The 25413-nt window shown below is 33.7% G+C and overlaps 1 protein-coding gene across 1 annotated transcript in view; it reads right to left on the reverse strand.

Annotated features, from left to right (window-relative positions):
* Positions 1-11550: 11550 nt before the first annotated feature.
* Positions 11551-25413, reverse strand: part of LOC129221910 (ubiquitin carboxyl-terminal hydrolase 40-like) — an 80445-nt gene continuing 66582 nt past the window's right edge. The window contains exons 24-30 of the mRNA XM_054856286.1: positions 24024-24257; positions 23620-23851; positions 23450-23515; positions 21381-21600; positions 19066-19158; positions 15503-15603; positions 11551-12586 (exon numbers count right to left, since the gene is read on the reverse strand). Coding sequence (XP_054712261.1) covers positions 12454-12586; positions 15503-15603; positions 19066-19158; positions 21381-21600; positions 23450-23515; positions 23620-23851; positions 24024-24257 — 1079 coding nt within the window. The 3' untranslated portion in view covers positions 11551-12453. The remainder of the gene's footprint in view (positions 12587-15502; positions 15604-19065; positions 19159-21380; positions 21601-23449; positions 23516-23619; positions 23852-24023; positions 24258-25413) is intronic.

The raw sequence follows: 25413 nt of genomic DNA on the forward strand, positions 1-25413 counted from the left end.
TGAAAATTTAAAAAAAAAACCCGACTGAGTGGCAAATGTAGAATCAAGAGAGAAAATTGAAAATCCCTTCAAAAGCCTTATACTATTAAAAATCAATTACAAGTATTTTATTTGTTAACAAATAGAAACTGGCAACAGATACAAATTTTTAATCATTGCTTTTAATGTCCTTGTCGGGACAACAATGAATTCGGTTACCAATCGTTTTAAAAAAGCGTTATAATTCGAATTATATATAACATGGAAGTTCCAAACTCATTCTATCAGACGCAGAAAAAATTACTCTTTATTTTGGTACTAAATTTAAAAATCTTTAAATATGCTTTCACTACAAAAATCGCGAAAAACCTTTTAGAGCAGGGGCGCCGACTTACAAAAATTATTGGGGGGGGGGGGGGCTGGACGTCGCCGGTGATCCAGGAAGTATGTAGTCCCGCAGATCCCCCCCCCCACCCCGCCCCTTTTTCCAAAAAAAATTTTCAGATTTTTGAACCTTGCATATGCCAATTTACATATTTTCTGGTGTATATGATTTATACAAACAAACAATATGTGGCATGGCGTTTTCAAAGTCAATCTAAGAATTGGTATACAAAATTTCTGGTTCAATTAGATCATGTCAATTGCCTTCAGTGAGGGACATTTTTACAGTTCTATTTTGGGGGAAGTCCTGCAGAGCCGTGGCTAGGCATTGATATAAGGTAGGGCACTTGACTTGCATGGAAGGGCACTCACTCTCAGTGGCTCCGACCTACAAACAATATTGGGAGAGTGGGGGGGGGGGGGCATACCACGGGTCTAACCCCGGGAAATTTTCTGAATTTGAGATGGGAAAAGTAAGTTTTATAGTTTTTTAAGCATTTTAGTGTAATATATTTTCCGCATTAGAACCCTGAAAACTCTACTCTTGCTAACTTGACACATGTTTTGGCTTTGAAAAACGAAAAAAAAAAAAAAAAGAAAAGAAAAAAACACGTATAGTATTTTCGTAAAAAGTTAATTTAATCTATAGGATAAAAATTTTGTTTTTAGACTATTACAGAACAGTGAATATATCTTCTTTACTAATAATAAAGCTGAAAGTCCCTCTGTCTCAGGATCTGTGTGTCCAGATTTCTGTCAGGAACTCTGTGACACGCGCATAGCGCCTAGACCGTTCGGCCGTTTTTCATGAAATTTGGCACAAAGTTAGTTGTAGCATGGGGGTGTGCACCTCGAAGCGATTTTTCGAAAATTGGATGTGGTTCTTTTTTTTTCCAATTTTAAGAACAAAAATACCATAAGATGGACGAGTAAATTACGAAATTATCATAACGTGGAACCGTAACATGGGCACAAGCCAATTGGCGAGCAAATTCACCATACATTATTTGTAAATATACAGGCGAACCAAAAGACCCTTTAATTTTCTATTACGGACAAAACCGTGCGGGTACCACTAGTATCTATAAAAGGATTGAAATTATATTAAAATAAATCTTAAACTATCATTAAAAAAATAAAGCATAAAGTATTGCTGTCGCACTTTGATTAATAAATGAAATTGCTAATTTAAACATGCTTTGAATTCCGCTCAGAGTTCATTAAATAAAAATAATATCCCAAAGTTAATTTGTTTAATATCTTTATCTTTACTAATAATAAAGCTCAAAGTCTCTCTGTTTGGATATTGGGCTCTCTGTGATGCGCACAGCGCCTAAACCGTTGGGCCGATTTTCATGAAATTTGACACAAAATTTGTTTGTAGCATGGAAGTGTGCATCTCGAAACGATTTTTTGAAAATTCGATGTTGTTCATTTTCTAGTCCAATTTTAAGAACATTTTACCCAGCAAATTATCATAACATGCAATAGAAAATTACGAAATAATCATAACGAGGAACCGTAACATAGGCGAGCAAATGAACATAGCAAATTGGCGAGCAAATTCACCATACATTATTTGTAAATATACAGGCGAACCAAACGACCTTTTAATTTACAACAACGGGCAAAGCCGTGCGGGTACCGCTATAATAAAGTTAATATAGTACGTAAATAGCTGGTTTTTATAGTCTTATACCCTAAAAATGTAAAAGTATTTGAAAATAACTGCAGTACTAGAGTAATACGGTAGTAAAATAGTAATATTTCGAAATTTTAAATCTAACGTTCTGTATGTAGTTAATTCTCTATTTTACGGATATTCTTAAAATTGCTAAAAAAAAACCATTTTTAGGGCTGTCTTTAGAAAGGTGCAAATGTCGACTGCCTGACTAGATTACTGAATTTGAAGTCGTTAACGACTGATCGAATATCCAATTCATCCAAAATATCTCGGTGGTTATGAAGAATAGCCAAGTTGTTCACTCGCTTCTGCTCCATTGTTGATCGGACTGACATTATCCACAGGTTCGCACACTGGGACAAATTCTAAGTGTTCGCAGCGCCGTCACACAATCATTATTCACACCATTCGTTTTCAGTTAACCTGTTTTTTTTACATAATAATTATCTGTTTTAACTCATTACTGAATGTATTTTACAAGGTAACTATCTTCGAACAAGGAAAATAAAATATATTAAGACAAATTTGTGTTAATAGAAAGCATTAAATACCTAATATTTTTCCTAAATTATTGGGGGGGGGGGGGGGGGCTCTGCCCCATCAAAATGTTTTTGAGGGGGCTCGGGCCCCCTCAGGCCCCATGGAGTCGGCGCCACTGTTTTAGAGGTTTTTAATTAATGTCTTCGTTAACTAATGTCATCTGAAGATGCAACATAGCTAAGAACACTCTCGATCAACTCTCCTTTCGAACAAAAAATTTTTTTTTTTCAAAATCAGTCCATCCGTTTAGGCGATAGAGTGCCACAGACAGACACACAGATACGTCAAACTTATAACCCCCTCCTTAGTGTGTCGGGGGTTAAAAATGGTTTCGAATTAAAAAAAAAAAAAAACTCGGATTTTGTACGAATTTGAACTTTAACATCGGTAGGTAAATATGCAACACTTCTCTTTTCTGCCCAACTTCCTACCTTTCAGCATGAAATCTTGCCTTCGAATTAACATGTGCGGGTTAAATCCTCATATAAATAATAGCCGATGATCGAGTAACCTGCGTGTTTCAACAATGAAACTCGCGCCACGGCATAATTTGATAATTCGCAACTCCAGAGCTCGAATACGCTACCTTGCGGTAATTAACAATCCTAAAGAAAAAGGTAAAACATTCCATTCCACGTGTTTTCTTTGGGGTAAATTACAGTCTTCAGACAGTTTGTGGTATAATGTAATTTCAGAAGAATAGAAAAGAAAAGCTTCCCGCAAACACGATGAAAAATTACTGTCATGCAATAAGCGTCCAAGTAAGTTATAAGTACGGCATTTGTTTGTTTTACCTTTTTCATCCGCCATTTGACAGTGGCTGCAGCGCTCCCTATAGTTTATTGGAGTTGCGAATATGTTTTGGTAATGTTTAACATGCAGGGAAATGCTTTATTGTGACAAGGCTGAACTGGATCCAGTAACTTAACTGTTTTACTGATAAGACTGTGTCATTTCAGGGGAATGAAGAAACGAAAAAGCGGTCAACTATGAACGCTATCTACTGGAGTTTAGGACTAATCCATTGGAGTTTAGAGTTAAAATTTCAAATATCAAAATATCACCAAACAGGTAATTGCTTCATTAAAATGTGGAAGCAATTTTTACCCGTCATACCTAGACGGGCGACTTTCTAGTGTTGGAATAATTCCCATCCAAGAATCGAACCCTGGTCGCAGGACTGTCTTTAAGGGGGGTCAGAAGAAGGCAATAGTTACTCCTGCTTTTGAGACGATTTGCAACTATGACGACGAAAATTAGTCAACAAAAAGTTTATTCTGGTCGTCATGGCAATCTGAAAAATCAAAGGATCATGAACTATGGTAAAGTAAAGATAATGAGCAATTTCTGATTTCTCAAAAAAAAAAAAAAAAAAAGGTAGATAAACCTAAGATTCATGAAATATAATTTGCAAAGAAATGAAAAAGTAGAAATTATGAAATGAAAAAAATAAGAGTCACATAGCAAAATTGACAATTTAAAAAAAAAAAAAAAAAACAAACGTTTCCAAGTTTCAAAAAATGAAAAATTAAAATTCAACTAGTCTCTCCTAGCAATGATGCTGGAGCATTAATTACAAAATAATAATCAGAGCGAAACTTTGAATAAGAAATTAAAAAATTTCCAAGCTCAAAATATCAAAATCAAGAGTCATGTATTTCAGTGGTGCCCAACCAACGTCCCGTGGCTACATCTGCCTGCGAAGCTGATTCGCGTATATGGCTCGTTATTTTGTTCAATTCTACAGATCGAGAGCACGATTAAGTTGTTATGTTTTGGAATTTGGAGCCAAAAATTCAGGAATTGGTCTCTGAAAAACAGATTTATTAAATAATAAAAGAAGCACAGCAACAGCGACAACAAAATTTGTTCAGGAAGGGGAGATTCCAAGCACTATCACTCTCCCTTTAATGTCAGCAAACATTACCAAAAGGTGCCTTTTTAGGCAGGACTGCAGAAGAGCACTTGCCTCCTTTCCTAATTTCTCAACATATAACAGCAGAATATTTCGGTTTCTAAGTTTCATTTTCAAAAAGCTTTGGGGTCAGCATCCAAATCCTGACATTTCTTCATTTAAAAATATTTCCGAGGGAGATTCCGAAATCCATCTGCCTCACAGGGGCGGACTGGGTCCCCCAAGAGGAATTCAACCCCACACAAAAAAAGCACCCATGTCCGAGGACGCAAATAAAATTTAAAAAAAGTTCGAGAGGGAAGGAAGGAAAAAAAAAAAAAACAAGCTGATGTGTGCATCACATGACTCCTTTTTACTCCAATTTAATGTCATTTTCTCATTGCTGGCAGTTTTAATGTGATTCAATAGTTTACTCTCTAAATATCACCAACAGTGGTAAATTAAAACCAGATTAAAAAAAAAAAACCGCTAAATTTGTCGCCAAGTTGCCGACAAAACTTGGCGACCAAAAGACTGCGATAAATCGATAAGTGTCCGCCAAATTATAACACCACTTGAGCTTACATCGAAATTAACAATGATTCCCCCCCCCAAAAAAAAAGGGGAAAAAGATCCCTTTGGAGCATCCGAATGCAACCAAAAAGGGAGTACACAACTAGACACCACTAGGAATCTAAGTACCAAATTTCAACTTTCTAGGACATTCCGTTCTTGAGTTACGCGACATACATACGCACATACATACGTACATACAGACGTCACGAGAAAACTGGTTGTAATTAACTCGGGAATCGTCAAAATGGATATTTCGCGTGTCTATACGTTCTTAGGCACTTATCCACGTGTGGTTGGGTTGAAAAATAAACTCAACATTCATTCAGGGGTGAGCAAAATGGAAATTAAGGCCGATTTTTGAGTGAAATTTTTTTCGCGAATACAATACAGTAGGCGCCACTTAATGTGATCACTTTGGGACAAATACAATTTGATAACAATAACCGACTGATAACAATAACCGAAAAGAATCCAGGAAACACAAAATAATGATTTTTTTCCAATTAAGGTGCATTTATTTTGGCAACCTCAAATTAAAATCACAATGACCCAACTGAACGCAGTTTTAAATTATAAATTATTAAATTACCAGAATGGAAATATCTGAATTATAAAAAGTTAAAGCTAAATAATGCAATTTTTTATCACATAGTAATAGGTGAAGTAAAATATGATCGTTTTCCCTGACATTCGTAAACCAGTTTCAAAGCACATTCTGCTTTTCTATCTTTTCCAGCATGGTTTTGCCTGTTGTTTAAATTTTAGTTTATCTTCGCTTTGTTTTCAATCTCGACACAATTATTTAATAGTTCACAAAGTAATGGCAACAATGGAGGTCCTACATCAATGCATGCAACATGTCCAGCGACTGAGTTTTTTTAGGTGCATAAGAAAGTTTTCTTAGGGGAAGTCTGTGGTCACTGGGGGGCGAACTTTCTGTAGCTTCATTCCTAGAAAAATTTTGAACTGCTATTGAAAGCCACAAAATGCTACACAGAAAGTAGTCTCATCAGGGTTTGCCTATGTATTTCTGTTAATTGAGGAAGAAAAACTGGGAAAAAAATTCAAGTTTATGAAAAAGTGATAACAATAAACGAAGACGCTGATTACAATATCCGACTTTTTTCAAGTGTGTTAACATACAAGTGTTCCGGGACTTCGTGATTCTGATAACATTAAGCGAATGATAACATTAACCGTGATCACATTAAGCGACGCTTACTGTACTTGCTTTTTTATAAAAGGAAGTAAAAAAAAGTTAAGAAAATCAGAAGGCGTACAGATTTGAGGGCACGAAAAAAAAGGTGCTAAAGTTTGAGGGCGGGGAGGAAAAAAAAAGTCGAACAGGTTTAAAGGCGCGCGCGCAAAAAAAAAAAAAAAAAAATGTATAAATTCATTTATACAGGGTGAGTTCGATCGAATCTGCCATACGAAAGGGGGTGATAGATGAGCCCAAGTGGAGCATAGAACTACCCATTATCGTGTCCAATCCTTAACCGTAACCGAGTTTTGGTAAATTTAAGGAAAATGAGTAAAAAAACAAAATTCTGAGAAAACGGCCGATTTCTGAAATTCTTGTAGGACATACAAGGAAAATAAGTACATATTTGGAAAGAGCAGACTAAATCCTACAAAATGATACCTTTCGCATTAAGATAGTCGCTTTTTACCGAGAGCTACAAGCTTTGAAATATTGGACACACTCAGAATTAAAATGGTGCCAACATTTTTAATCGACATTTTCAAAAACAACCGTAAGAGCTACAATTGGGCAAATCAACCAAAAACTGGCCCATTCCATTAGCTTTCAGATGATACAACAACAAATCATATTGGGCTTCATGTTCAGCTGAAATTCAGGCTTTTGTTTGAAACAGTGTAAAAATCTGCATTCGTTAAAAAAAAGAAAACCAGCGAAGAGTCGCACTTTTCTGTTTTGAATTTTCTGTTTCACGATAGCATGTTGCTTTCTTTGTTTAAGAAAATGATATTTTTATATAAAAATAATAGTTTTAACAGTTTAATAAAAAGAAAAAACACACGAGATAACGATTCGTAGAAATAAAAGAAGCATTACTTTCCCGTGCTTTTCACAAAGGGAAAATCAAGAACAAAAAATGTTACACCAACTTCAATTAGTACATTTAATAAACCTTCAAAATTTGCAATAGCTGCTGAAATTGGTCACCGCCACACCTGATACACGCTCTTGCCCTTTTGCGAACGGAAACAACCGTTGCTCTTAAAGAAATTTCATTCCTTAGTTTCCTACTGCTTCAGCAAGCCGGTCGCTCAATCCTTGCAAACTTGCTACTTCTGTTTTGTAAACTTCTTGTTTTAAGAATCCCCAAACAAAGAAGTCCACTGGCGTCAGGTCTGGGGATCTAGGGGGGGCAAGGGATGGGGCCCATACAACCAATCCATTGGGGATACTGTTCAGTTAGAAATTCCCGAACGGCTATTATTTAAGGTTCACTGATGTTCTTAAGTAACATGTGTTGAGTTTCGTTTTTTTTTTTTTCAAATGTTTGCCAAAGCATAATAATATTTTCAACTTTGAACACTTAAGTGTATATGTTTCTGCCTGTGAACAATATTATAGAAAAAATGCTGCTGCCAAGTCTGAGGTAAGAAAAATAACCAAGTCATCATGATTTGACCCCATTAAAGTAGAACACCAGCATCTTCTTCGAATAGAAACCAGATTGTGAGATTTCAGTTCATTTTATCTTTTCTAGCAGTACCCGCACTGCGGTGCCCGTGCTAATAAGAATTTAAAGGAAATCCGTCAAATAATAATAATAATAATAATAATAAAAAAACCACGCGCCCCCCCCCCCCCCCCCCAATTTACGCCAATCTGTTTAAATAAATTTGGCAGCGTTATAAAGTAATCTATATCCATCTTTTCCGATATTAATTTGAATAAAATATTTTCTATATTTATTTCCAGTTGCGTTTTGTGTCATTGATCTTTTTACGCCAAAATTGCCGCCTTCGCTTCGGCGGTTATCTACCTATACGATCTATCTCTAATTTTTTTAAATCTCCCCGCCCATTCCCTAATCCAAACAAAGATCATTAAAAAAAACTGTGCGCCTTTATTCATTTAATGAAATAGGGCAAAAAAAAGCTCTCTCCTTGTTCCTCGTAGTGTGCAATAAGTAGCGTTTGCAAAAAAAAAAAAAAACTTAATTATTTTAATTGAATTAAATGCACACAAATATGTAAAGACACAGCAAAACATAAAGCGGGGGAAGGGAGGGATTAAAAAAGAAGGGAATAAAATCGCCTGATTTTAAAAAAAAGTAAAAGAAAAGTGAGCGCTACCGCCCCCCTCCCCAAAAAAAAAGGCATTGCAGCGATTTCGATTTGATTCCTCAATATCGAATCGAAATTCAGGTTGTGACGTCAGCAGCATAAAGGAAGAATGTTTTTTCGACCTATCGACGGATGCTTGAAGATACGACGTGTTGCTCTAAATTTAAAATAATGATGATATTAATTAAATGTAAAAAAAAAAGCTATTGCGTATTTTTGAAATTTTTTTTTTCTGAAGAGGGTGAAATGTTTGGACTATTACATACTTAATTTTCAGAAAGCAATCTCTCATACTTTTTGCGGGATGAGTTTAAAAAAATACAACCCAGGAAAAAACGCAAAAGGAAATTTTTTTTCAAAAATTCATAAAAAATGCAAAAATTGGTCTATCTTCAAAAATTTTTCGGTCATTATATTTAAAATTAAATTCCCTACACTATAGTACAAAAAAGATTTGTCTGGCGCGATTGGTTGGGTGTCTGTGAGGTAAAAAGTGCTAAAAATCACATAAAACATTTAGTTCTGAAGAAAACAACACAAAATTTAGAATTTGGCCTTCGAAGTTCACACCTCCGCGGTACGTTCAAATTTTGTGTAAAGTTTTATGGCTGTAGGTGCTATGCGATCTTCTGGCCATCGGGTACAAATAGACAAAGAATGAAACAAAGAAACACCGCCTGCTTTATATATATATAGATCATGTAAGAGAGAGAGAGAGCAATTAATATAATAAATTAATTTGTACTATCTAGTAAACGTGCCGCAGTTGAAATTCTCTGGAAATTTTGCCCTTTCTATGTAGTAGATGTCACTATTGTCATGGGCGGAGTTAGACTTTTGAGTCAGGGGGGGGGGGGGGCTAAGCCCCAGAGTCGTCACTTGGGGATCAAGGGGAGTTATTACCCCCCACCCCAAGGATTACAGAATTGTAATGTTAATATACATTTGTGTATGTATTTTGTTGCATTTTTCCTTAATATGTACTGAGAATGTACTATTTTCCTAATTAACCCCCAATTAAATTTTGATGAAATGTCAGGCCTAGTCAAAAAATAGCGCCAAAATTAAAAGATGAAAAGAACACACAAACGTATGTGTGTGGCAAGTTCGGTAGTAAGATTAAAATCGTTTTTTGTTGCTAACATAGTGTCGTATCTTTTGACTTTTCCAAGGTGGGGCAAAGAGTTTAAAAAAAGAAACTGATGCCTTTGCCCATCTTCCTTCAAGTTTTATATAGATTAAAATCGTTTTTTGTTGCTAACATAGTGTCGTATCTTTGACTTTTCCAAGGTGGGGCAAAAAATTAAAAAAATGAAACTGATGCCTTTGCCCATCTCCTTCAAGTTTTATATCAATATTTCATAAAAGAAATAGGGTAAATTTATAAAACATAAGATAAGTTTAATTTGCATTCCAGAGCTTGGAAAAGACACCTTGCGGTGATTTAGGAAATCAGTCAAAGAGGTAAAACATTGCAATTAGGCGCGGACAAGATAGATGTACATGTGCGGATCTTTGTTTTACCTCATTTAGCAGCCATTGGTCAGAGACTGCAGACCTTCTACAGTTTATTGGAATTGCGAATACTAAAAAATTCTTTTGTGCAATTTATTATTTTAAAGGAAGGAAAAATACCAAAAGTTACAATTAAAACGCAGTTTTAGACTTTCTTCAGGATGTCAGAGGGAGGATGGAGAAAAGGGGAAATCGATGGATGTTCCCCGGAAAATTTTTGAAATCGGAAGTCTCTAAAACATTGTTTTAGTCAAATTTAGGTGGAGTTAAAAGGCCAGGAAGAGAGGAGATTCGGCATGAAATCGGGCAAAATTGATGTCGAAAATTGCAATTTTAGGCAATGTTACAGAAAGGAGAGAGCTCAAGTCCCCCCCCCCCCCTTTTTTTTCAAAATTGAATTTTACATTAAACTATCTTTGGTGATTTGAGAGAGGCTCCTCCCGGAAATTTACTGATTTTCGAAGCATAAAAACGTAAGTCCAAAACTGAATTCAATTTTAGGCTACAAATTTAAGAAGAACAGTTATCTCTTCCAATAATATTGCAGAAAATTAAATTTCAAGCTCTGTGGAGAATTTGTTGAAGGGAAGGAATAGAAAATCAACCTATCTCTAGGGAAAATTCCGAAATTTAAGCTTTGAAACGTTGGGATATCTTTGAAGGTGTTAAGCAATGGTTTAGGAGGGGGGAGGGAGGCATAGAGATATGTTCTTTTAAAATTTTAAAACTGCAATCTTGAAGAGGTAGAATATCTGTTCTGATACTTTCGCCCAGAAATTTTTCAAATAGCAGTCCTAAAAACACAATTTATTTTCTTTGAGGGGGGCAAATGAGCTGTCGGGGGGGGGGGGGGGGGCTTAGCCCCCTTAACTCTGCGCATGGCTACTGTGTCAAGAAGGCTATCTATCTACTCATACCGAAACCAAATGGCAACGCTCATTAATATTTTCCCAGATAAATTTAAATTTTTTCAATGTACACTAATTAAAAACAAAAAAAAAGTCTTATTCTGCCGTGCTAAGGGCAAAAGTCGTATCTGTAGTCAAAGTTTAAAATGAGAAAAAATTGCCGTTTAAAACTTTTCTCCTCCATGCATTTGATTCAGATGAAATTTTTTTAGAATTGTTTTAAAAATATTTCCCATTGACAAATAAATGACCATAAAATGTAATTATGTGAAATATGTGACTAAGAACCACCTGGTGACGTAACTCAATTTTGATAAAAAATCCAGATACCACTTTTGTGCTTAGCACACCAGAATTGTTCCCTCTTATAATTCCAACACATAGGGTATTCCTTAACGCTTACTGTTTTCATTCAGAATTTTACACTGCATAATATTAAAACAGTAATAATATTATAAATTGAAAAATAATATAAAATAAAAATCTGCTATTATTCAGAACTGCAATTGTTAGTAAAATGAACGATTAACTCTTACTGTTCTATGTTGAAGCTAAAGTAAAAGCAAGAGCAATTATGAGGAAAAAACATTAAAAAAAAAAAAAAAATCAAATTTTACACAAATTCAGTAAACAAAATAAAATACACAGTCAAACCATTTTACATTTCTATCTGCAGTTTTTACTAAGTTTTCAGATTTAGCTTTTGATGAAGAATATATTTGTCGAAACACAAGAATGCAACACTATGTCATTAAATACTTTATTTTCACATAAGCATAAGTCTGCTTAAAGAAACAATTAGCAAATTGCACATTCGTTCTACAGAAACAGCCAGTACAATCAGAAGACACTGCTCAAAGAAATAAATAATACATAGCTATCAATAAAATATATTCATATTTTTTGGTTGCAAGAAATATATTGTTGCTCAACATCATGTTCAATTGTCTATAATAGCACCAACACGCTGGAATGCATTGAGTATACAAATTTACATTTTAATCTGAATTAATTTTTTAACGCTTATTCAAAATTAGATTTTCAAAAGTAATTTTAACTGGAATTTAATAACTAATTTTAATTTTATGAAAGTATTGTTTGGGATCTCATAAATAAAAAATTCTAACACATACATAAAAAATATATGTAAGACAAAAATTTGTAGTAAATGTTATTATTGAGTACACATTTCTCACAAAAATAATGTAGATTTTTTAATTTCTAAGAACTTTCTATTTGTTCTTAATCAAAAAACACATGGCAAAGCTCAAGAATATTTATAACATAATTTCTTTTTTGAGGATGTATAAGAATAATTCCCAACAGCATTCTATGTACACATGGAAATGTCTTTTAAACACTATATAGCACAATCATCCGGTAAAAACACACATTGAAATCATTGGCATAAAAACTAAAGTTGTAAGAAGCTGCTTTCTCCTGTCACTCAACCACAAGAGAAGAAAGAACCGCACAGAGAGCGAATGTCTATAAATAAATAACCATTTCCTTGAAAAGCTATTGAGAAAAACAATCGTATCTGTAACACCTGTATAAAAATGCAGTTCGTGGACTTCATGCGGTTATAACTGGACTTTTGACAACCTTGTCAAATGTTTTTAAAAATTTTGTCATTTTTCTTCAATCACAAATCAAGAACATGTGAAATCCTCCACGTGTATTTTTATTCCAACTTCGGATTTCTTGGCATGTCGAGGCAATTCCCTGTCGCTTCCCCCAAGCATCCATTCTCCGTATCTGGATGGACTCTTTTCTTCTTGTCTTCTGAAAGGAAATTAATTGTTAAATTTCACTATTCTGATTCTCAAAACAACCTGTTTGACCAAGGATTGTATGTAATTTGGCAATATGCCAAGTAAAGACGATTCCATCTGAATGAATTTAGCAGGGAAGATGGGAAAATAGCGATGGGATATTGATACACGCGTTTTGTAATGTCACTAGTGCCTTATTCATTTATAGCATTCTCAGAAATGAAATAAGTGGAAACAAAAGTAGTTACCATGGAAACAACAAAAATAAAATATTTTTATTTCGTTCAGGAATGTAAAAGCAAAATGGTAAGGTCAAAAATTTGTTGTGAATAAATAAACCAACTAACTTTTGCCGTGAAAATATAGATTGAATATACTTTAGATTTAAAAAACGTTACCGTGAGCAAATTTTTATTTTTACAAAACTAAGGCTAAATAATAGAGATGCAAAAGTGCTCATCTGAAACAAACCAATTAACAGCCCCATAAACTAATAGATATGTTCATTTCCGCCTGTAAACCGGATATTAGCCTTTCCATGTAATCGATGGTCAGACAGTAGTAGATCTGTAAACCCCCAATGAGTAAATAGCAACTTCATAAACAACCGCTCAGTATTAAACAGTAAAACTTTGCAGTTAGGGGCTGCCCATAAAGGATGCAAGTTTTTTTTTCAACATATTCTCATTTATTATCACAAAAATAGTACAAATCATGTTTAACATGTTTGAATTTTGTTTATGAATTTTAATAATTTCCACCAACTAATCATATACAATCAAATCTTGTTAACATGAAATTGCTTAAAGTGAAGCATTGCTTTTTTACATCCATTTTAGGTTCCATAAGTTAACAATCATTTAAAAATTAACCGAAAAAGATGAAATCTGGATAACATGACATAATTATCATGGTTCTGTGAATTTTGTGTTAATAAGTTTCAACTGTGTATCAGGGTTTAAGTTGAATTTTAAAGAATTTTAGCAAAAACGCTAAAATTGGAAAATTAGCTTTAGCAGAATGCTAAAATATTGAAGATCGATGAATATGTTGACACTTTTTTTTTAATACCTCAATGTGTTTCTATTTCAATTGATAACATTAATAACTAAATTCAAAATTTAGCCATGACATCTTTAAAGAAATAAATACACAGCAGCTATTTTCCTTTTTCAATTTGACATAAACATTTAAAATTGTACTTATCATTGAGAGGACAAAAGCTTGATTTTCAAATGATACGAGTCTCCTCTTCCTAATAATGTACAGTAGAACCTCCATTAAGGGACACCTCCGAATAAGGGACACCTCTATTTAAGGGACACTCTGTTTAAGGGACAGTTGCAAAGCCAAAATAATGTATATGTGCATTAGAAATAGTGAATTTTTCTGTAATTCAAGTTTTACTTTTTCTCTAAAAACTAATTGAGGTAAGTTTGACATAAACATATTGTGAACGAAACAAGTAATATATTTAAAAAAAAAAAAAACTTGCTGAAATGAACATGCATGATTTACCTTCTCAACAACTTATTCAGGGCCGACGGAGAGTGCAAAGCAACTAATTAGTTTTGTATACGACTAGTGGTACCGTCACGGCTTTGCCCGTAATAGAGAAATTAAAAGGTCTTTTGGTTCGCCTGTATATTTACAAATAATGTATGGTGAATTTTCTCGCCAATTGACTTGTACCCATGTTACGGTTTCACGTTATGATAATTTCGTAATTTACTCGTCTATCTTATGATTATTTTGTTCTTAAAATTGGAATAGAAAAAGAACCACCTCGAATTTTCGAAAAATCGCTTCGAGGTGCACACCCTCATGCTACAAACTAACTTTGCCAAATTTCATGAAAATCGGCGGAACGGTCTAGGTGCTATGCGCGTCACAGAGATCCAGAAATCCAGACAGAGAGACTTTCAGCTTTATTTTTAGGAAAGATAAAACGTTAAATTTGAACATTAATTGTAATTCACATAGTATTACATAGTGAATTACATAACATAAAGCAATATACGTAATGAATTACACTTCAAAATTATTTCTGTATGCCACAAAACTATGTCATTACAAAAATTTTTATTAAATTTTAATTAATAAAATAATATAAACTTAAAAATTTGAATAATTGTAAATTTTGTTTAGCATATATGAAACATTTTCAGTATTTAATCATAAGTCAATGTTTATTGTGATGTTATACTACTAAGTACGCAGCATGCATCAATTCATACACCTCCGAATAAGGGACACCTCTATTTAAGGGACAAAATATCTGGTCCCCTTAGTGTCCTTTATTGAGAGGTTCTACTGTATTTATTGGGGGATATAATGCCCAGTAAGACTAAATATTGTTTAGTCATTTAAACATCTTAGGTAAGATTTGTAATAAGATTTAGTTCAAATCACCATGCATATTTTCTCTCTCATGCATGTTTTTTTATACTATTATTAGGTATTGATGCAAAAAAGCGAAAATGCCTTGCTTGATTCTCATAAGTGAGATAGTATTTTCGCATTTTGCCAAAAAAGCAACCATAGCGGAAACCCTGCTGTGTATATTTTTTGTTGATTCTGCTATGTATTTGCTTATAACAAAGTATCTATGCTTTGTACAAAGTAATTTTTGAAGTGCTTTTGAATATTTTGACCATTTCATGAGACAGCCAAATAAGCCTTTAAAAAAATCATACTAATCATGAAGAAAAGTTACACTTACAGAACAAGCATAAAACAAAATAATGATTCTAAAACTTACTCTGTTTGCAATTTCAAGAGGAAAGAACCATTTTTTACGTACCTATGTAACTGATTTAGGCTTTCTAACTCTGCAGCATTTGATTGAGAATCTTTACACAATTATGTATACTAATTATGGTCTTCATGTAATTAATTCAAAAACGTGTCACTTAATATATCTTACTTTAACCTCTTATTTTCAGCAGCAACTTTCAGAATTTCTTGACCTTCAATGTCATCAGGTGTCATAAAGTCATCAGCGTCGTCAGGGTCACTTAAACGATCCTGATAAAGGTTATAGTTATTTAAAATGGTGATTACATAAACATTCCATATTAACATCAAGTAACTGGAAAAAGATAAACAAAATTTAAGCATAAAATATTAAGAAATTATTAAAATAAACCTCACACAATTGAACGTCGTTAATGCAAAATTGCTTTACATTAAGTATTACTTTACATGAAATACTTATTTGCTCCCGTGAATTAAAAATTACTTAATAATTTACCAGGTAAAATAAAATCCAGTTAACATGAACTAATCATCACGGTTCCATGAATTTTACTTTAACAAGGTTTGACTGTAATCTTAAACTCTGTTTTTCTCAAAATGGATTGCATTTTTAAAAAAACAATATTTATAATGAAATTGAGGAGAATGTTTTCATTTTTTATCTATAATTCAATATCAAGCCCAATGAATTTTTTCACTAAAATAATTTTCTGTACGTGCTTTCTACTTGACTGTAGAAGGGGGGGGGAGAAAAAACATTAACATATAGAATGAAGAGATGCTTGATAACTAACGCTCCTAAGATTTTACATTTTTTTATTGGTCTTTGCTTATCTGCTTCATTATTGGCTTTGTCTGGAAAGCAAAAAATATCAATCACTCATTGGAAACCAAAGAACGGTCGTCCATTTGCTACAATTTACCAATACGAATGCAGATTGTCCAACTATACAGCCCCCAAAACTAAAAATAAAAGCTGTCTAGATGGTGGTTCAGATATTCAACTTCTGCAAATCAAAAATTAAACTTAATATATTATATATAATTATGCTATTTAAAAAAACCTTGGTCTTTATATTAATTAATGTTCAATTTTGAATTTGAATCCTATGATTTCTGTCTGTTTAATTTAATTTTTGTTACTCCAAAATTAGCAAATAAAGATAAGCATTGTGAACTACCTACCGTAAAATCCCGAAAGTAACCCCCTATCGATTATAGCCCCCCTTTTTTTTGTGGAAAGAGAAATCATTTAAAAATCCTGAATATTCCACCCCCTCCCTTTAACCTGAAAATTTTTCCGATCATCTTCATTTGCCACTTCCACCAAAAAATAAGGATAACATTTTCTGCTTTACTTGGAAAGCATTTATAGAGGTTTAATTTCCCTCTTCCATGTACAGGTTTTCCTTTCTTAAAAAAAAAAAAAAAAAAAAAAAAAAAAAAAAAAGAGAAGAAAACACAATGATTTGAACAAAAAAAAAAAAAAAAAGAAAAAAAAATGGTCTCCACAGTTTATTCCTTCCAATATGTCTAGACTATTTTTGATGCAAGGGCGCCTTTTTTTTTGTTCATATGTATTACAAAATAAAATTTATAGGTTGTACTGCATTTTAGAGGGAGCATTTTTGTTCTGACTTGTGAAAATGAACAATCTTCAACACGACGCCATCTTGAAAACCTGGCGCCATTTTGGAAATGCGTTCAGTGGTGGCGCTAGGAAATTCCCGACAGGGGGGGGGGGATTTGTAGCCTACTTCCCCATAAAAATTAAAAGCAAAAAATAATAATTTACACTAAATAAAATGATAAAAATGTACGTATGGAAGTATGGAAGCTCTATTTCCAGTAAGAATATCAGAGGTTCACAAAGCTAAATCATGTTTAAAAAATCAAGTTAAAAATGAAAAACATGAAACTAGGCTTTGGCGAAGAAAACATGCAAGTTCAAAAAAATATTGGAATTACTAAGGATTTGGTGAGAAATCTGAATATAATGGAGAATCTGGAGGAATATGTGCTGTACAGAACACATGCAAAGAAAGAAACTTAAGAATAAAAACTTAGTTATGATCACAATGTACTTATGAATGCTTTTTTTTTTGGGAAGGGGGGGGGGGGGGGTACGGGGGTTCTCCCCCGTAAATTTTTTGAAATTGTAGCTTTGAAAACACAATTTTAGACCATCTTTGGCATTTTTATGGAGAGAAGGGTTCGGGTGCTCACCCGAAGAAATTGAAGTCCTAAAAACGAGATTTTAGTCTTTTTGGAATTGGTATTTGGGAAAGGCGGGAGGGGTCAGGGCACTCCCCTGGGAAAGTTTCAAAATTGAAGCATCAAAAATGCAATCATAGGTCATGCTTGATAATCTAAGGAGCACAGGATCAGGGACCAATTAAGATATTGGAGCATTTTGAGGGTTCCTCGGTCCATGGCTACCTGCAATCGGTCTGCCCTCGCATGAAATGGACTGTCAAACGAATGATTAGTCACTGTTATTATTATTGGAACCCAGATTAAATGCAAATGCAGATACATATGCAATCACATATTTTTGCTTCCACTGACATGAGTATGTATAAATGCATGAAAACAGAAACTTTTAAAAATAAATCCATATTAAGAAGTTTTTAATTAGTTTTTAGGGTATTTTTCTTAGAAACATGGAAACATTTTATTTTCACAACGTAAACAGGTGCAAAATATACTGCAATGTTACAAATGAGGAGATCCATTCAAAAATGATAACAATAAAAGCATAATAACAATGTAGTCCAGTGTGGTCCAGACGACTGGCACCAGTCTGTGGAAAAAATTGGACTAGACCTCAGACTTTTGCTCTTCCAGGTAAAAAAAAAAAGGGGAGGGGGTTACATTATTGTGGTTAATTTTGAAATCTTCTGTGCTTTTTGCCATTGTTTATTACTTATGTTTAATCAATGCAATAATTAACAATTTTAATTTTTGAATATTTTTTCTATGCATTAATCATGAATTATAATTTCTAAAAAAGAAAAGAAGATCCCCTCCCATCCATCAAACTTAGAAGTTTTTAATGGTACCAGAGCTTTATTTACTACTTAATTACGGTTGACGGTGGTGCTGCAGAGGGATGCAGGGGGAAAATAAAATCATAGGACATCAAAACAGTCAAATGAGAACAATAAGCAATGAAATTGCTCTCTCTCTCTCTCTCAAAAAAAAAAGGGCTTCCTATTGTAAGCATTAAATCATTTTTTTATGCTTGAAATGGTGAAAACAGCACTTCTTGAACTACGATTTAACCCCTTAAAATTTCTTGCTAGGCTTCACATATGAATTATTTCTTTTTCTGCATAGATAAAAGTTCATTTTTTGAGCTTTACAATACCTACTACAATCTTATTACTAATTTAAATAAATTTACTAGCTGGTTTGGAGTTCAAAACATGGGTAAATAATTACCAACTAAATTTCATCAAAACCCAAAATGGTATGGCACAGCACAGCGTGTTTGTTACATGGTTTGACTCTTCAGGTACTTTTGGCACATATTACACTACTTGTTTATTGCTCCTTTTACGTTCAGATATATGCCTCCACTTTCAGATTCAAAATTTTCACTGTGAATATTTTATTGGATGAGTTATATCAATTGTCTTTAAGCAAAAACCATTCATATCAAAAGTAAAATTTTAGCACATTCTAAAAAACAAGAGGGGGGAAAAAAAGCTTATTCAAAAAACAACCTACTTTGACTCCTATTGTATCTCCATCTCTCAAAAAATAAGGTGAATGTCTAAGATTTGACTTGACAGTTCCCCATCTCTTCTTCTTATTACTTTTCTTCAAAGAGAAAAAAATTTGAGTACACAAAAACTCATGAGCAAAGCATTCCATTCAAAATACTTAATTATTTTTTGTAAAACAATTTTTTAACAAGAATTATACTAACAAATGTGTAAACCAGCAACAGGTTTCTTTAGGCTCTTTTCAATAACACGATGTGATTGTCCAAAAGACAAAAAGGAGGAAATTCAAAACTATGTCATCAGTATTCAGCACACATCTAGCATCCAGACCCTGGCATTTATTTGAATTTAGACATCTTGAGTTTAAATAAAATGCTTTTTGCAATCACAAATTGTGACAGGATCAGGGTTTGCCAATATACGTATATCATGATATATATGACAATAAATATCCAATATTTATTTTGAAACTATCATGATATTTTAATATTTTCAATATTTATTTTTTCAACTACCATATTTTTGATATAAAAATCATATTAATCATAGTAATATTGTTCATTTGTTATTAAAAGTAACCGAAAAGTTATGTACAAAATGATGTATTAATACATCATTAACATAACAAAGTAATCTAATATTCCTTTTCTACTCGTATTTTATATTCATAAAATTATGAGAATGAAACAATTTTAATTCACATTAAAAGTGCCTAATTAAATATTAACATTGGTCCGATCTAAAGAAAATGTCATATGACTGTGCACCAACTAATGCGTATGTTTTATTTCTAAAGCATATAAAATGAAATCTTATTACAACGAACTCAAGGGACCGCAAATTTTGTTCGTTGTAACGGGAATTTTGTTATAATGGAATTCAAATAACCTACTAGAAATTAAATTAAGACCGAAATTTTATTTCGTTGAAATGGAAATTTTGTTGTATTGGTATTCCTTGTAACGGGATTTCACTGTAACTGCAAAAGTAGCTAACAGAAGAAAAATGAGTAAGACAGCTGATGCTAAATTAACTCCGTTAAAATTTATTAAAATGTAAAATGAAATATTAGATGTAAACAATGAAAGAGATTTTAATTTTAAGTTCATATATTATAATAATTTAAGAAAATAAAGAATGATTTGAGGATGTATTTACTATTTTGAAGGCTAGTTTATGCTGATTGAAAATATCAGATACATATCAAAATATCCGATATATATCAAAATATCGGATATTTTCAATATTTTCGAATCTTGGACAGGACCCTACTTGTTGGGTTTCTTGTTTCTACAAAGTCCTATCTCAATCATAATTGCGAAAAACATAATTTGAAATCAAGGCTTCAAAATTCAAATTAATACCAGGGGCTGGATGTGTTTCTGTCTAGAGGATTGTGCGAAGTCGAGAGGGTTGGGTATAAATAAAGTTGGTTCCAGGGGACATCAACAGAACATCACAACCCAGGAGGACATCACAGGTCCCAGAGGAAAGTTTTCAGCATGACTCCTTCTAAAATGGAGTTCTGTATCTGTCCCTGGTTATAAAGATATCAGGAAATATTACTGCAATGTGCAATTTTTTCTTGTGGTGAAATGCAGGCATATTATGATGTGATTTTTAAGACAATAGAAATGAGCTCGTTTCTTTTCCCTTGGCCACATACTTGATTATTTGTCTTAGAAACCAACTTGACAATGAGCTCGACAGGCTGTTTCTGGCAAAATTTAATAAACATCCATTTACTTAATTAGACTCGAATGAGGGACATGTTTTGGGGATTATCTGAATAGACGTTGCAAGACGCTGGTGCAGACGCCTCTTTGCAATTTTTCTAATCAATCAAATCAGTAAAATTGGCAGCCTCAAAGTTGGGATGAACATGCACAAACAGTGTTTATCAGAAGTCTCTCTTGCCTTTTTGGCTCTACAGATGCCTAGCTCTGTGATATGCGCTTTTTTGTCTGTTAACAAACTTAAAAAGATATATTTTGGAGAGGCAAAGAATGCATTCTGAGCAATGACTAGATCCATTTCATTAACATGCATTTTTGGCAAGCATTTCGAAAATCGACTGAATTCCCATACATTGCCTTGATCCTTCCTCAATAGAGTGGTTAATTTTTATTTCAAACCAGGATGTTGAATATGCGTTTGGAATAAACTTGATCAAGGTTTGTAAATCGGCTGATGGCTGGAGCTATATTAAGTTAACATACAGATGTATATACATATTTGAAAGAGAATTAAAGCAAATTTTATCAAAATATAATGTCAGTAAAATAACTTTAACTGGAGAAAAAAAGTTATACATACAGAATTTGTTCCATCATCAATAATAAGCCATTGACATCTTTCTGGAAATCGTTTTGCTATGACAAGCCTCTCAACTGGACAAGCTAAACCTTCAGCAATTGCCTGTTTTAAGGATTTTGGACTGGCTGATTTACTAGAATCCCATGCAAGTTCAACGGGCGGAGCATATGATTTTGAATCAGGTATTCGTTGGCACACATTTAGTAAAAGTTCTGTTTGCCTTTAAAAACATACAAATTAAATCAAAACCAATTACTTTATAGAAAACCACATTTTGAAGATATTTTTAGTGCCAGAATTTACGAAAAGGACAAACTAGATTCCAGCTCAGCAAGAAAATAAAATTAGGAGTATTTAATTAGAAACACAGGAATGATAAAGGAATTTACCCAAAATTTTCATATGACATTCAATGCTGTAATTGTTAAATAGCAGAAGGTTTACTGTACATAAATTTAAAAATAAGAGGGTCTATGTTGGAACTTTACAAGGAAGATAAGCAACTTAATTAACGCGTAAGAAAAAGAGAGTAAGAATCTTTATATTTCTGGAAATACATCCACATAGCAGGGCGTGATGCAAATCCGTCCATAAACTACAATGAACTTATAGCATGTAATGAAAAATAAATGCTGAGAATTAAAATAGAATAATAGCAATTTGTGTCTAACAGATATTGCTTGAAGCATATTTTTTACGCTATTTAAAATAATCATTAAGATAAAATATAAGATATTGAAATCATTAAAAAACAGGATATATGCTATTTTCTGAACTCAGAAGGTATACGCTTTATACCCTCCAATAGAGTTTGACTACATTAGAGTCAGGGCTGTCAACAAGATTTATAAATACAAATACAAATACAAAAGTGACGACCAGCAGCAGGCTCTGGGCCCAGCTAGACTGGTCCTAGTCAATTTACAATCCCCAGTTAAGATCAATGGCCCTCTTAAAACTATCTACTCCCGTGCTCATTACCACCTCTTCCGGTAAGCTATTCCAAGGTTCCACTACCCTGCTAAAATAATAATTTTTCCTATATCCATGTTAGCCTGACATTTAAATAGATTAAAACAATGACCCCTTGTCCTGTTTTCAGTGCAAAACTTCAGCCCCGTAACATCTTTCATTTTAATAAATTTAAACAACTGAATCATGTCCCCTCGGTTTCTTCTTTGCTCAAGACTGTACATTTTAAGCCTTCTAAGCCTGGAATCATAGTCTAAATGAGAAAGTCCATTTATTAGCCTTGTAGCCCACCTTTGAACCCTTTCCAATACATTAATATCTTTCTTAAGATAAGGAGACCAAAACTGAACAGCATACTCCAAATGAGGTCTTACCAAACTTCTATATAAGGGCAGAAGAATTTCTTTAGATTTGTTTGAAATAGATCTATTGATAAACCCAAGCATCTTATTGGCTTTGTTACTAGCTATGCTACACTGTTGGCTGAACTTTAAATCCTGACTTATTAAGACGCCCAGATCAGTAACTTTTTCAGCCTGACTAATGACTGAACCTTGCAAATAATAACTTGTACCCTTATTTCTATGCCCTAAATGTAGCACTTGACATTTCCCAACATTAACAGCCATACCTCATTTATCAGCCCACTCTGTAATATGATCTAGATCCTCTTGCAGCTGATTTGCTTGTTCTTCATTTTCTACACTGGGTCCCTATGCCATTTTTTTGGGGGGGCGGGGGGGGGGGGGGGCTTAACTTTTTACTTTAACCTCCTTTCACCAGGCTCTATTTTCACATAAATATCATAAATATTGTCCGTGGATCTAATAAAAATTTTTTTTTTTTTTTCAAATGAAAGTTTTTACATCATTTAAATTGATTTGCGATGCTTCTTCTTCCTAATCCAAATTTTGCAGTATTTTACAGAAACTCTTGCATATGAATGTGGGACACTAAGACTGACAACATATTTCTGAAAGGAATTTACATATTAGGGATGTTAATAAAGTACTCAACCTTTAGCTGTAGGGGAAAAAAAAAGGCATTGGAAATCTAACCGCCCCTCAATTAAGAGACATTTAAAACAATCAACTTACATCAGATCCTCTTCTTTGAATAAAATTTGAGCAGCTAGAGATCTCTGAGATTGCATTTTCAACTTCCTGAAAATGAATATAAATAAACAAAAAGAAATCTAAATAATTACAACTTATAAAAACTGAATCTAAGTAGGCTGATTTTTTTTTTGGTTTAGTGAAGAAATTACCTTAGAGTATTGGAAAGGCCTCTTAAAATTTTCCCTGGCCTTCCATTATCAAGCAAACGTAACCTCAAAAATCTTATATTAGGAAGAGAAATGGTAGACAATGAAGGAAGAGTGAGGACGTATTTCTTAAGGTCAGCAACAGTCGATTCACTGGAGAGCTCAACTTCACCCAGCTTAGCGCTGCGATTTGAGTCATCTTTAGTGACATTTTCACCAAAATTTTGGATAAGATCTTGAAAATAATAAAACATGAAAATATAGAACAACAATAATAATAGCTTTAAAGAATCTGGCATGAAATAAAACACAAATCATAATTGAAATAATCAGTAAAATACAAAATTCTGTTGTCGAATAAAATAATTATTTTTTAGCAATGAAAAATAAGAAAAAAAAAAACTTACCTTCTATAGAGTTATAAAGTCCATTCATACTACATATGTTAGGAATCATTTCAAGAGTAGGGAAAAGGTGAATAGAGAAGTTTAGGAATCCTTTTGGAGGCATTCGTCCTTCTATAACAAGCAAATTCTCCCCATGTTGTATACCTTCATCTTCGAGGGTAACACCTTCCAACAGAGACAGCTGCTCCATAGATTCTCCACACCAATTAGTTTTTTTTAAATGCCAGGAATCGCCTACATGATGGGGTTTCAATTACTTACGTTCCAAGCTAGAGCAAAGTATTTATTGCTATGCAAGTGTGGTTGATGATCAAGGCATGCATAGATTGAAATAAAAAAACAATTAAATCTGTTTAGCAGTAAACTACTGTCCATAAATCAGAACCACATGCAATATACCAGACAGCCTAGTTATCACATCCAGAGACTGCAATTTTGCTCGTATTAGAACCCATCAGTCTGGATTAGTTTAGACCGAACTGGAGGCAGACGTCCTCACATTGAAGCTGAGAGCGCCAACAAACTGCTAGATAAAGAAAATTTATTTCATCAGTCTGGTATATTGCATGTAGTTCGGTCTCAGTCCTGGTTTAGGTGCGGTAACTTATTGCTAGATACCGAAGTTTTGCCTTCAATTCTTGAGTAGGACTGCACCATGTTGTGGACACTTGCTGGTGAGATAAAGTTACTTTATCTACCAGTTTGTTGGCACTCTCAGCCAGTGGCGGATGGGGCAACATGAACCGGCCCTGGCATTTACAGGCCAGTCGGTCCCCTTAAGACTTGCTCCTTGAAGAGGAGATGCTCCCACCGTCCTTATTTATTTATTTTTTCAGATATAAAAGATAGAGCGGATACATCTTCTAGTTTTAGTAGGAAGTCACCATTAAAATTTGAGTATTCAAATTAGGAGAACTGCGTTTACGAATGTGGAGAAAAAGAATCAATAATAAGAACACCTGCATAGTAAAAATTAATATTCTTGCTGATGATGGGAGGTTCGGGGGCACTCCCCCAGAAAATTTTCAAAATTATAGCTTCAAAAACACATTGTTAGACTTTTTAAATGATTTTGGGCGATGTTTGCGGGAGGGGGTATTTGGAGAATTCCCCCAAAACTTTTTCAAAATCAGAGCTCTAAAACGTATGCGTAAGCATTGTTTTGAAACTCTAGGGGGGGGGGGAGGCGTTCAGGAATTCTTTCAGGGCAAAATTTCTCAATTGAAGTTCCCAAAGCGCCAATTTAGGTGACAATTGACGATCTCTGGGGGGAGAGCTATGGTTTTTGAAATTGAAGTTCTTCAAAAAGTTTGTTACCTATCAATTGCCTACCCCCCCTCTCCTAAAGTCAGTATCTGAAGGTCTTATGTGCAATAACGATTGATGAGGA

This window comes from Uloborus diversus, chromosome 5, assembly GCF_026930045.1.
Source record: "Uloborus diversus isolate 005 chromosome 5, Udiv.v.3.1, whole genome shotgun sequence".
In the NCBI taxonomy this organism is placed as follows: Eukaryota; Metazoa; Arthropoda; class Arachnida; order Araneae; family Uloboridae; genus Uloborus; species Uloborus diversus.